The sequence below is a fragment of the Protopterus annectens genome, chromosome 1.part0, assembly GCF_019279795.1.
Source record: "Protopterus annectens isolate FY-2018-M chromosome 1.part0, PAN1.0, whole genome shotgun sequence".
NCBI lineage: Eukaryota > Metazoa > Chordata > Ceratodontiformes > Protopteridae > Protopterus > Protopterus annectens.
In genome coordinates, this window is record NC_056725.1 from 1881283834 (window position 1) to 1881297235 (window position 13402).

At 42.1% G+C, this 13402-nt stretch overlaps 1 protein-coding gene across 4 annotated transcripts in view; it reads left to right on the forward strand.

Annotated features, from left to right (window-relative positions):
- RANBP3L (RAN binding protein 3 like) overlaps positions 1–13402 on the forward strand; it is a 268930-nt gene that overhangs the window by 175364 nt on the left and 80164 nt on the right. For all 4 annotated transcript variants that reach the window (XM_044069962.1, XM_044069963.1, XM_044069964.1 and 1 more), the window contains one exon: positions 4919–5049. In XM_044069962.1, coding sequence (XP_043925897.1) covers positions 4919–5049 — 131 coding nt within the window. The remainder of the gene's footprint in view (positions 1–4918; positions 5050–13402) is intronic.

The following is a 13402-nucleotide window of genomic DNA, read 5'->3' on the forward strand; positions in this document are numbered from 1 at the left end:
AGACTGTCTGGAATCATACATTGTAGGTTAGCACGTCTGTTTTTCAAGTAAATGTTTTGGCTTAAAAGGCCAAGATTTTTTTTTCTTAAATTATGCTGAAAGTATAGGTTTAGCAACTACAGCACTATGATATATTCTTATTTAAAAAAAAAAACATGTTAACACGTTATCTTTGTACTTAGAAATGAACAAGTAAGATAATTACAACATCAGAATTTTTTTGGGAATTGGTACAACCTATCAGAGATTCTAACTGCAGATTGCAATTCTGAGACAAAGAATAAAAATATCATCAGAAACGAACTTTCAGTGGCCATTTTCTTTTGGGAACAAGATCCCTGCTATATAGTCACACACAGGGGGCTTTACTACTATTCCTTGACAGTCTTCAAGAACTGGAAGTAAGGGCTTTCACCATTTACTCCTCTAAATGCATGCTCTTCTGCTTACAACTGCAGTATTTTTAGTCCTGTATTTCAAACAGCCATATAACTACCGTTTTTCTTTTTTTTTTCCCCTCCTTTCATCATCCTGTAAGGTGGACACAGCATTTTCCATATTTGTCTCTTTATAATTCTGGTTCTTTGTAGGGTAAGTAAGCTATAGGAAGGAGGAATGTTTCACAAAAATGTTCATGAACACCCCTAGGGATGTACTATACAATAAGCACTGGATTGAAGAAATATGTGAAGCATTTCTTCACTGAATAGTAGCAGATTCCTAGAACAGTTTTCCAACAGAGGTAGTAGGAGTGAGAATTCTGTTTTTTGTTTTCAAATACTGTGTGGCACATGCAGAAGGGAGTCATGCTGGGAAATACAGGGTGTGAGTAAAACAGAAATGGATTGTGTATGCTGTGACCCGGTAAATACCTGTTAACTCAAAAGGGGCCCTCTGCTTTGAGTATATGATTCAGAGCTGGTGTGAGGTTCTAGTTTCTCTATTTGTAGGATTATTGTGTTACTGCTCTGTGCCTCATTATCCAGTTATCCATGTTTAGTATAATGTTACTTATTCAAACCCCTAATTGCAAAAGGTAAATGTTTATTTCCTATGTGCTTAATCTGGAGATTCTAGCAACTGTTTAAAGTGATAGTAAGTAGTAACTGGTAACAATAAAATACATGATTATAACAGAACATGTAGACAGTCCTTTCTGGATTAAACTAGTACTGTACCATGTAATTATCTGTTAGTCACCCACATGTCTGATACTATGACAAGTTAGCAGAATGCATTGCACATGTCAAATGAGGCACACTGTAACAAGTCACTTGACGAAGGCTACAAGCAATATGATTATAAAAACAGGCATGGCATACTGGCAGGGCAGGATTTTCCAGTTTGCCTAAGGCTGCTGTGATTGGTCAGTTAGCTGTTAAAAGGTGTTAGAAGGCCTCAATAGCACCATTGTTTTTCTTTCATCAAGGTCTGGTTTGTCATTTACTTCCTTGGTTAAAAAAGGTAGTTAGAAAATGATATGCATTCCATGGTTTATCTGGCACTGCTGTTGATATGATTGGGTTTCTGTTGGCACTGATGTGCACTGCACAGCATTGATGCCTATGCAGATACCCTGTTAGTCTCTGACAGCACTGCAAATGATTTTCTGAATGTGGTGCTGATCAAAAGGATTGATTTGAGTGAAAGGCTGATTTGTATCATTTTCACATATGAGCGTACAGGTGACAGGAGTCTATAAGAAAGAGGCAGTGCTGTCTTGCTTTTAAACAAGTCTGTTTAAAATTTACAGGAAGTGGTATGTGGGGTTTGTTTGTTGTAAGCCTTCAGTAGCTGTAATAGTTTTATGACATACATGAGAATATACTCTCCATCTTAAAGAATACATTTCTTTATGTAGTAACGAAGAGCACATCACATGGTCTCCAGACAGGCATTGCTTTATTTAACCTCGGAGTGCAACTTTATCGGTTTAAATTCTTCTCATGCATTAAGTGGCAATGCAGCAGAGAAAAAATGTACTTGCATTAAGCAACACAGTTTGGAGTAACTGCAGTGAGCATCTGCAGTCTATGACGTTATCCTCTAAGTAAGCTGCTACTGTTGTCAGTAGAAATACTGACAGTAGGATTGTAACCCATAGATTAGTTTTCTTTTGAAGAAGAGCATTATTTTCCACTCTTTTTTCTGAAGAGTTTACATATAATTAACACCTCACTGTCAGCAGTTTGTAAGGCAGTATGTGGCTTAATTTACTTTAACTGCATGCAACAGTAGTCCCTTTGTCTTTTGTAGTGTAAGCTGACTCTTGTCGTCCTCCTGTTGTGTAGCCTCCTGTCACCTGTACGTTCATATGTGAAAGTGATACAAATCAGCCTTTCACTCAAATCAATCCTTTTGCTCAGCACCACATTCAGAAAATCATTTGCAGTGCTGTCAGAGACTAACAGGGCATCTCCATGCGCTCCACACATTATAGTGCAAGGAACATGAGCCTGTATGTTGTTGATCATGGGCTGTTAACAAGTAGTCACATGTTACAATTTTTTTCTGAGGTTATCCTATCTGTGTATGAGGAATACATAGACTTCATTTATGTGACTTTGGAACAGGAATAGTCATTTGCAGATAGTCAAACCTTTTTTAATAGCTTTTATTGGTAGTACTAATTCGCAATTGTGGGGTGACACAGTGGTGCAGCGGATAGTGTGGTGTTGTCAGCTCACAGCAAGAGGTTCCTTGTTTTGATTCTTTATTGGGGTGCCTTCTGTGCTGAGTCTGCATGTCCTTACTGTGTTCGCATGGGTTTCCTCCCACATTCCAAAGACTTGCAGTTAGGTGGAGTGGATACTCTAAATTGACCATAGGTGTGAGTGTGTAGTGTGGAAGAACTACCAAGGCAGGGCTAGCCACCTGGCGGTGTAAATCTTGGCTCTAGATTATTGTCACTGTTGAAGTGACACCCCAACCCCATGTACAAAAAAATGGGAAGAACTGGTTGTGGATGGATTGCCTTTTGGGATAATAACATTTTCCACTTATTCCAAAGGCTGAGCAACATTAGAGTTAGTATTATTTACAGAGGGGTTTGCTCTCTACAAAGATAAGTTTCTGTGTATGTTTCTGGTGAAACTTGACATTTTCCATTGTCAGACTATTTTTGTAGTACTCCCCATTTGATCGTAGTAGGTTTGATTACTTAACACTTTCTATGAATTTGTGTGTATATGTCTGTGTGTCTAACGGCTAGACTATCCAGTAGGAATACGTTGTTCTAGTTTTGTTGTTATCAGACTCTTCAGGACAATTTAAAAGCACAGACTTCTCATTTCAGCAAACTTCCACTTTGTCACTGTGCATTACCCATTGAGTTCATGTAGCTTTCAAATATTTGTATTGCTGTAAACGTAACTAGCAACAGATAGTAGTTTAACTGTGTGACTCGGCTACTTCACAATCATATGAGGCAGGAAGGATAGTAGTAATAAGATGTGTTATCAACCTTGAAGACACGCAGATCTCCTGGAACTGAAAAAATACCCTAGTGATATTATTATGATTACAAAAAAATAGCAAATAACAGTAGGACTGTATCTGCAAGACTTAAAAGGTTGGTACAACAGAAGTATATAGATTCTGGGTAGGTAATTCTTTAATTCCAAATGAAAGTAAGTTTATATCCTCAGTCTTTCCACATTCTGTCAGTCTGGCTGTTTTACAAACTAGCTCATAAATTTCGTTATCTGCAGGTAACATTAAGGTTATCTAGTCATCATTATTAACCTTCACAGACTAAATCCTCATTCATAAACTGACACTCACAGCATCGTTTTACATTCATTTGTGTAAGATGTGGCTTTACACTGCTACTCCTTCTCACCATCACCTCCTTTACAGTGAAATTAACAGAGAGCTTCCCAGACCAAATGTTTTTGCAGTGTTCTGGAGACGAGCTGCCTTTTCTGTAGCACTGATATGTTTCAACCTACTCTGCTACCACAAAAAAAAAATACTGGTGTTCTGGTCTCTTTTACTAGAGGCTAAAATGGCTTTAAAACTGATGCAAGAACCTTCTCTACTGTACTTCTCATCACCAGAGCCCTTTATCTCTTTATATCATGTGCATAACCCACACACCCCCAAATGTCAGTATTTGTTATGCTTAGCATTTATTTTACCTCTTCAGTCTTCTATACTAGAAAGCAAAGTCAAGTTTGTGGTGCCCAATAACATTTATAAAGTATAAACACATAATTAACTATATAATTATTAAATATTAAATAAATTATATAATATTTAAGTCTGCTATGCTTTAGGCTTGAAATTTCCTTTCTGTGTGATTGTATTGCTTATCTTGACCATTTGTCATACGTCTTGTCGCATAGTTGTATGATAAAAGAAAAGGTAAAAGGTATGGTGTAACTTAAGCCATCATTTTACTTATGGTAACACATGAATGTTCAGTTGCCAAGTCATCTTTCCCAGCTGCTTCTGTAAATCTTGCCAATGTTAAACACAGTTCTGCAGACTGTGTACCAGATTTATTGTGGTAACCCATGTAAGAGTAATGGAAACTGGTCCTTTTTGAATAATAGAAACCATCAGTACCTCAGACAAATGCATATTAGGTCTCCTGCATGATGTTAGGATGGAAGCACCTTTGGGATTACTCTGCTTGGCTTGTTTACTTAGTATGGTTTTCATTCCTTCAATATTTGGTTTGACACTGATGCTCTTACCCTTTGGTGCATAACTCTTAATGGTTCAGCTTGCCTTATGCAGTTCTTGGTATTTATTTGTGGTTATGCATAACATAAGTCTAACAGTTTCTCAAATCAACCTAAATTGGACTATGCCTAGGAAGAAGATTGTAAATTACTGCCATGTACTGCTCTATGGAGACAATGCATTATTTTAATCCTTGATTTCTCTCTCTCTCTCTCTCTCTCTTTCTTAGAATATGGTTCTGTGCAACCAACTACATTGATGGAATCAGCAGCAGCTTATACTGCAGCCTCAGCTCCAAAGTGTTTGCCTGTTGTAGTACCAATTATCACTGGCGAGGAAGGCGAGAGCAATGTATTGCAGGTAGGCACTACTGTCTGATAAAAAATTAAGAATAGCATGGCTCTTACAGACTCAAATGCAGTACAAGGACAAAGTGACAAACTTTGTCTTTGTGGAATGTGACAGATATGTCTGTTGTGTGTCAAGTAGACCTTAGGCCAGTTCCTGCACTTCATGAAACCTTCTGAATCTAGCCCAGCTTTGTTCCCTAAGCCACAGGCAGTCTTTTGCATTATGATCTAGCTGTTGAGACTGGCTCACATGGTAGTCTAAACATTAAGTATGGACTTCCTGGTTGTCTGGCCAGTAAGTAGAGAGTGCATAAGAGCAGTCAGTGGTCATGTGCAGGCATGCCTCATTTGCAATGTCTTCTACATGGAAAACGATGAATCTCATTCCATATTGAGATCAGCCTGTTGTGCTCTGGCACTGTCCTTGTGTAACTTTTGAAGTCTGACTGTCAGTCTCACATCTGCAGAATAATAATAGTTGTATGTACTCACAACCCTATGGCCTGTTGGGGGGATCACTGATTCTGCATATGTGGCTTTCAAAACTAAAAGGGAGGAGAATTACAGAAACCAAAGTTGCACAGCAGAACTGTAGAGTATTTGGTTCATACCTTCCCACATGGACACTAGTTAAAACTTTAATATTTCTGGATGACTATTGAGCATTTGCTGCACACCTGGAGATCACACTTGTGCAGCCATGCCACATGCATGCTGGTAGGTGTGTTCTTTGTGGCGCACACGATGGATGTGATGCTTCACCTTTGTCTGTGTGGTGTTGTAGAACCTGCACAATGTAAATTCTGCTGATTGTGATTTTTGTAGCTCAGAAAAGCATCCTTTGGCACAACAGCAGAATTTTCTCCTGCAGTGAAATTCTTAAGAGCTGGATATGTGGAAGGGATGTGAGGTTACAGTAATTTCTTACTCATGTAGTGGTATGTCTAGCATGGAAAAATAACTAAGCAGGTTATTGTCATTAACTGATACTGAATGCTTCTTGAGTAGAGGCAAATCTCGATATATATTAACACCAATCTAGTGATGTGCTGACAAACTTTATTTATGTACTTATTTATTTGTACTTGACACCAGTTTGTCAAATAGAATTTTCCATCAGAAATGAACTCATTCTTAGGAAAGGCCTGGGGAGAAATGTTCCAGAAAAAAAACAAATGCATATGTCACCACCAGAGGTTAGGTGAGGCCATAAATGAAAATTCTGTCATTGCTGAGACGTCGGTAAGAGCACAAAGCACCCTCATGGCTCCCTGAATGATGGCCACCACCTCATACAGCATAATGTCTGATGAAAGAGATGCTTAAAGGATGTTCTTCGTGTTTCACTGTTGCAAGTTATAACTGATGGGATTTCCTGCTGCTGAAGCCCTTGGCCGGCCCAACTACCAGAGAATTTTCTCCTCCACCTGAAGCTAGTGGACACCTTGACTGATGTCAAAACATCTTGGTATAAAGGGAGTCAGTCAGTGCCATAACCTCAGTTCTTTCTTGCCATCAGAGCAGAGTGCTAATTAGTGCATCAGTCAGAATGCACAAGAGGAAGAAGATGTCTAAAGTTAAGTACCCTGTTGGGGAACTTCTCATGTAATTCTTGACTAATGTCAGAGAAAGTTAATAACTGTCTCCGCAGTGGCAAACATACCACACCAGGACTTTCATTCCTTTTGTGTAAGTTGTTTGTGCCCAAAACATGACATTCCTAACTGTCAGTTCTGTACTCACTTTAGTAGGAGAACAATCAAGCACAGACCAGAGATTTTAGCTAAGTACTTTAACGAGTCGCTAGGACCTTCATCTACTATGTTATCCATCAGTCAAGCTGAGGTTGATCTCCCTAGGTATAAAAAGGAAAAGTTCTCAAAATGTAGGGTACTGGGCAGTCCTTGATGTTCTTCATGTTTCACATTTGCAGTCATCACACTAGGGTTATCTGCTTGCAGGTAGCCCTGAGTCGACCCAAATACCAGAGACTTAGTATTTCTGCATTGGATGCTGTCACTTCTTCCTTGACGTCAGGTCATCAGGCGTATAAAAACAGGCAGCCGATGCCATTACATCTAGCTGAGGAGGAGCCTGAAGCAGAAGCAGTTCGCAATTGCCGGTCGGAAGCTACCTGAATTTTCGTTTTCGAGTTGAATAATCCTGAAGTCTTCTAAAGCTAAGTACCCCGTTGGGGATCATTTTTTATTGCTCTAACCGATGTCAGAAAAAGTTAATAATTGTCTTGCCTGTGAAAAGCAAATACCTCACAGAGATTTTCATTCTTACTGCGTCATCTGTTTAGGCCCAGACCACGAGGTCCCTCACTGTCTGTTTTGCGCCTTGTTTAACACCCGAACCATTCGTAGTTGGGCTCTCTTTGTCACTAAATTCTTTCACCATCGATCTCCATATTCTGAAAAGACTTTGGTAAGTCATCCAACTACCGATCTTCCGAAAAAACATAAGGATAGACAGAGGCAGACCACATAGGTCCAAAACTGCCAACGACGCTTCCATTAAACTAGTCGTCAGTCCGCCGGTACTCAGTGAGGTGCCTTTGCAGCCCCTGTTGCCTACTTCAGTGGATTCACAGGCCTCTGCTGAGACCCATTTGGAGTATATGCCGCAAGATGCTTCTTCAACTATGGAATCAGTGTTGGATAGGTCCAGAGTCGCTGTGCAGGCACTGGCTTCTGAGGCACTTTTTCACTCTACCAATGTTCGAAACAAACCGACGACTTCATTTTTAACCAACAATACCGAGTTTCTTAGGACCAGAGTATGCACTATGCCTAGAAAACTGATGGCCAAAGCACATGCTCAGGCACCCATGCCACAAACACAAATGCTTAGAATGGCTGAAGACCTTATTACGCTGATAGGAGAAGCTAGCCTTCCCCCTGCAAAGAGACAAAGATTCCAATCCCCTTCAGGTTCTACAGACCAGGAGTCCAATAACTCTGACCTTTCTGATTATGAAGACATTCCCCTATCCACCTATGAGGATTCAGATGCAGAGGAATTCATTTCCTCTGCCTCCCCTCCAGAGGATTTTTCTTTTGGTGAAACCTTGCATACTTTAAGAGAGCATTTCCATTGGGAATGCCAAGACTGTCCTCAGTCCAAAAAGAGACTCAGAGAATTTTTAGAGTTGCCTCAGCACAGGCCTTTAGCTATACCCCCTATCCTGGATGGTGTAGATGATGTTTTCATGGAATCCAGTCTTACTCCAGACACTTTACCTCCTGCCCCTAGGAAACCAGACAGGTACTACAGAGTACCTGATACTCACAAGTTTCTTTCCACGAATCCTACTGCTGACCCAGAGATCATTTCCCAGGGGTCTAAAGGTATTAAGACTACTACAGCCAAAGTCCCACCCCTTCAGACAGGGATTCTAGAGCTTCGGACAGATGGGATAATAAGGTATATACCTCTGCAACTCTTGCTATCAGGGCATTGAATTGCCAGTTTCACATGCTGAAATACCAGCAACATATTATGGAACTTATTAAACAAAAAATGGCAACTTTTCCAGATTGTGCAGAATATAATGAATTGCAGGAGCTTATGCACTCTGCAAACCAAGTTAGTAAGCATACTTTGCAGTGTGGCTTTGATGCCCTAGAAGCATCTTGCAGGGCAGCAGTCACTGGCTCTGTACTGAGAAGACATGCTTAGCTGAAGGAGCAGACCTTGCCAGATCATGTCAAATCTAAATTACTAGACGCTCCTTTGAATAAGGACTGTTTGTTTGGCACCAAAGCAGAAGAGGTTCTTAAAAAGATGGAAGAAAAAGCTAAATCTATGCAGACTGCTAAAGAATTCCTACAAGTGCAACCCCCTAGATTGACTAGGCATTGCCCTTCAAAACACTGATCCTTTCCAGCCCCCTCCAGGCCTTCTGAAACAAGACCCAGGGGAAACAGACCACCCAGACTACAGTCTCAGGGTATGCAGAGATCTAAGCAATGGAGTGCCCCCACCCCTAAAGCAGGGAGTGGTAAGCCATCACCTTATGGAAAAAGCTCACAATGACTTCTTCACTCTTTTTCCCAGCCCTGCCCAATTGCTTGTGCCCCTAGGAGGAAAATTTGCCCTTCATGCAAAAAAAAAAACTGGATGTCCATCACTCTTGACCAATGGGTCCTCAACATTGTATCCCAGTGGTACAAATTTTATTTCCATTCACTGCCAACCCCAAGCGGGTTTTCAGACCTTCCTCCAAACCAGTGGGCAGAGGCTCAAAACCAAGTACTTTCCTTGCTCAATATCAGAGCTATTCAGCCTGTTCCAGTAGAACAGAGGGCTCAAGGATTCTACTCCAGACTCTTCCTGGTACCCAGGAAAGAGTTCTCTTGGCACCCAATCCTGGATCTTTCAATTCTCAACACCTTCCTGATGGTACCAAAGTTCAAGATGCTTACCCTGCAACATCTTCTCCCTGTGTTATCCAAGGATGCCTGGTTAGTCACCCTAGACTTAAAAGAAGCCTGTCTGCACATCCCCATAAGGGAGTCATGCAGGAAGTATCTACGTTTCAGGGCAGGGTCTATGCATTATCAGTTCTCTGCACTTCCCTTTGGCTTATCTACTGCACCCAGGGTATTCACAAAATGCCTGGCTCCAGCCATTGCATACTGCAGGCAGAGAAATATCCAAATTTACCTGTACTTGGATGACTGCCTTATTCAGGCGGACAGTCAGGAATTGCTGCTTCAGCACCTGGCATTTGTAAAAAGCCTTCTCACTTCATTGGGATACACCATCAACGAAAAGAAATCACAACTGGTACCCAGTCAAAAGATTGTATTCCTGGGAGCAAGCGTGGACACAACTTCCCAGATGGCATTCCTCACTTCAGAAAAACAGGTCTGTCTGACAGACTACTTCAAACAAATGGCCACCAGAACCCAGCTATCTACAAGAAAAATACTGCAAGCCCTAGGGTTCATGGCCTCATGTATACTGCTAATTCCATATGCAAGACTGCATATGAGGAAACTCCAATGGTATTTAAAAAGTCTTTGGTGCCAACATTCTCAGGACCTGGAAACAGTCATTCCTATGAGTTCCTTTGAAGAGCAGAAGTATGCAACCATAACAAGGGATTGCCTTTTACTCAACCCCATGCCACCCAGACCTTGACCACAGATGCATCAGACTGTGCATGGGGGGGGGGGGGGGCTCACATGGCTTGCAAATGTATTCAGGGCCACTGGAGCCCAAGTCAAATTCATCTGCACATCAACCAAAAAGAGATGCAAGCTGTACAGAATGTCCAAGAACAAAACAGCTAACACCAACGTAAGACAGCAACCAGTTTAATAGCAGCAGCAAAGTTTTCAGGCATCAAGTACCCTTCCTCAGTGCTTAATCAGAATGCCCTGACAGCTTTCAGATGGCTACTCTTGCCAGGACAGCTGCTGATAAAAACAGACAACTCCACAGTTATGTAGTACATCAACAAGCAGGGGGGAACCCATTCTTACCCACTCTGCAGGTTAGCCATGGCCCTGTGGAACACGACCTTGGACATCCAAGTCTGTCTACAAGCTCAATTCCTGCCAGGCAAACAAAACTCACTGGCAGATGACTTAAGCAGAAATCTTCTAGACCCACACAAGTGGAAATTGGAGCTCAGCACCTTCAACCTTCTGACTCAGAAATGGGGGACCCCAGAGGTGGCTCTCTGCCTCCCCCTACAACCACCAGCTAAGCAAATTCTGCACCAGGAACCCTCACAGCACAGCCTGGAAAGTGGATGCCCTATCCTTTCAATGGGAAAACCTATCAGTTTATGCCTTTCTCCCTCTGCCCCTTCTCTCAAGAATATTACTCAAGATAAAACAAGACAGGCCAAGGATAATCCTGATTGCCCTGGACTGGCCATGCCAGCACTGGTACCCACTCCTGCGCAGCCTGATAACAGTGCCACCCTTGCACCTACACCAGACCCCAACCCTGCTTTCTCAGCAGAATGGACAGATTTTGCATCCACAATTGCAAACCCTAAATCTTGCAGCCTGGCTTATTCCTTAAATACTACACCAGCAACCCTAAGCAAACAGGTGCTGGACATCATCCTTGAAGCCAGAAGGCCCAGTACAAGGAAATCCTATGCTGAAAGGTGGAAAAGTTATTGTCCTTGGATTCAGTCTAAAGGAAAGGAAAGGAAACAGCACTGCCCTCCTTACCTCTAATCCTGGATTACCTAGCAGAACTACTCCACAGAGGCCTATCCTTCTCCTCCATTAAGATCCCCATGCCTCTGACATCTCGGCTCATTACAATACTGTGCCACCTCTATTCTCTCACCCTCTCATCAAACAGTTCCTGAGAGGGGCAAACAACTTAAGGCCACCAAGGAGAGCACTCACCTCTGCTTGGGACCTTAACTTTGTACTGGAAAAGCTCACGCTTCCCCCTTTTGAACCTGCTGCTTCAGCAGAGTTAAAATTCCTCTCTTGGAAAACAGCCTTGCTTCTAGCCATCACTTCAGCTAGAAGAGTATCTGAGTTACAAGCACTGATGGCTGTGGAACCCTTCATTATTTTCCATGCTGATAGGGTTTCCCTCAGGACTAACCTTTCCTTTATGCTTAAAGTGGTGTCCAGTGTGGCTCTCAACCAATCCATCCATTTGCCATCCTTCTTCCCTAATCCTCAAAATAAAAGGGAAAGGATACTCCACTCTTTGGACATGCACAGACAGCTCAGATTCTACCTTGATATGACTAAGCTTTTCAGAAAATCTTTCTTTTTCCAAAAGCTCCTCTTCAGGAACTACCTCACAGCCAGAGAGTTCCTCAGAACCTTGGGTTATATGGCCTCTTGCATTCTCATGATCCCCCTAGCCAGACTACATATGAGGAAGCTGCAGTGTTACCTCAAAAGTGTGTGGTGCCAACATTCTCAATCCCTCATCTTCAAGGTGAAGCTTCTCCCTTGTCTGGGGAAACTGTACGCCTGGTGGGCCTGAGCATAGTCCCCTCAAACCAGGCCTTCTCATCAGTTTCATCTTCAGGACCAAACTCTGACTGCGGGTGCCTTGGAAATTGCCTGGGGAGCCCACTACAACAGCTTCCAGACTCAGGGCATATGGGACTTCTGATTCATGAGCAAAAGAACTGATGGCAGTCCAAAAAGGCCTGATTGCCTTCAAAGACCAATAGAAACCAAGAGTACTCCTGGTAAAGACCCACAATACCATGGTTATGTGGTAGATAAACAAGCAAGGGTGGATTCACTTTTACCCTGTTTTTGACTAGCCATGGACCTTTAGGAAACTGTAAACTCCCTAGGCCAGCATCTCATGACAGAGAAACCATTCAACTAGCAGATCACCTAAGCAGGAGCCTGTCAGACCCACATGAGTGGCAACTATACTGGGAAGTTTTTATCAGCATAATGAAAGAATGGGGGTGCCACAGATAGACCTTTTTAACACGAAAGAAATCATTCACTTGAAAAAGGTTTGCTCAAGGACCTAAACAAGGTCAGTGTGGAATACAGATGCCTTCTCCTTCCTTTGGACAGGCCTATTCCTCTATGCCACCCCCCCCCAATACCCTTGCTCCCCAGAGTACTGCTGAAGATAACAGAAGAAGAGCCAAGGGTCATTCTAATAGCCTCAGACTGGCCAAGGCAGCACAAGTATCCTCTATTGATCAGTCTAAACAATAAGGAACCATGGTTTCTGTCCCAGCAAGTGGACCTGTTAACATATACACTCCAACTTGAACACTCTCAAACTGATAGCTTTGATGATACCTTGACTCCCTAGTGTGGGGGGGGTACCCCTTGACAAATAGGTCCTTGTCATTCTAAAAGAAGCCAGGAGGCTTAGCACAAGAAAATCTTACTCTGCCAAATTGATGAGATTCACTGTATGGTGCAAACAAAAGGGACAAAGCCCTCTGCAAGCTCAAATGCCTCTGATCCTTTCTTATTTATCAGAACTTTTTTTTTGCAAAAGAACTTTACTATTCCTGTATAAAAATTCACACTTCAGCAATTTCAGCTTATCTGCCTACTCAACTCTCTGTCTTCTCCCACCCTCTCATTAAACAGTTCCTTAGGGAAGTTATCCACATTAGACCCCCCCCCCCCCCGTGGGATCTCTGTTTCATTCTGGGGAAGCTTGCCCTCCCACTTTTCAAGCCAGCTACTTCTGTAGATATTAAATTCCTGACATGGAAGACTACTTTCCTACTAGCCATTACTTTGGCTAGAAGGGTTTCAGGGCTTCAGGCCCTTTGTGTGTGGAACCTTTAATCACTTTTCACACAGACAGAATCTCTCTTAGAACCCAACCCTTCCTTTATGCCTAAACTGTTTATACAGAGCTCTTTAAAACAG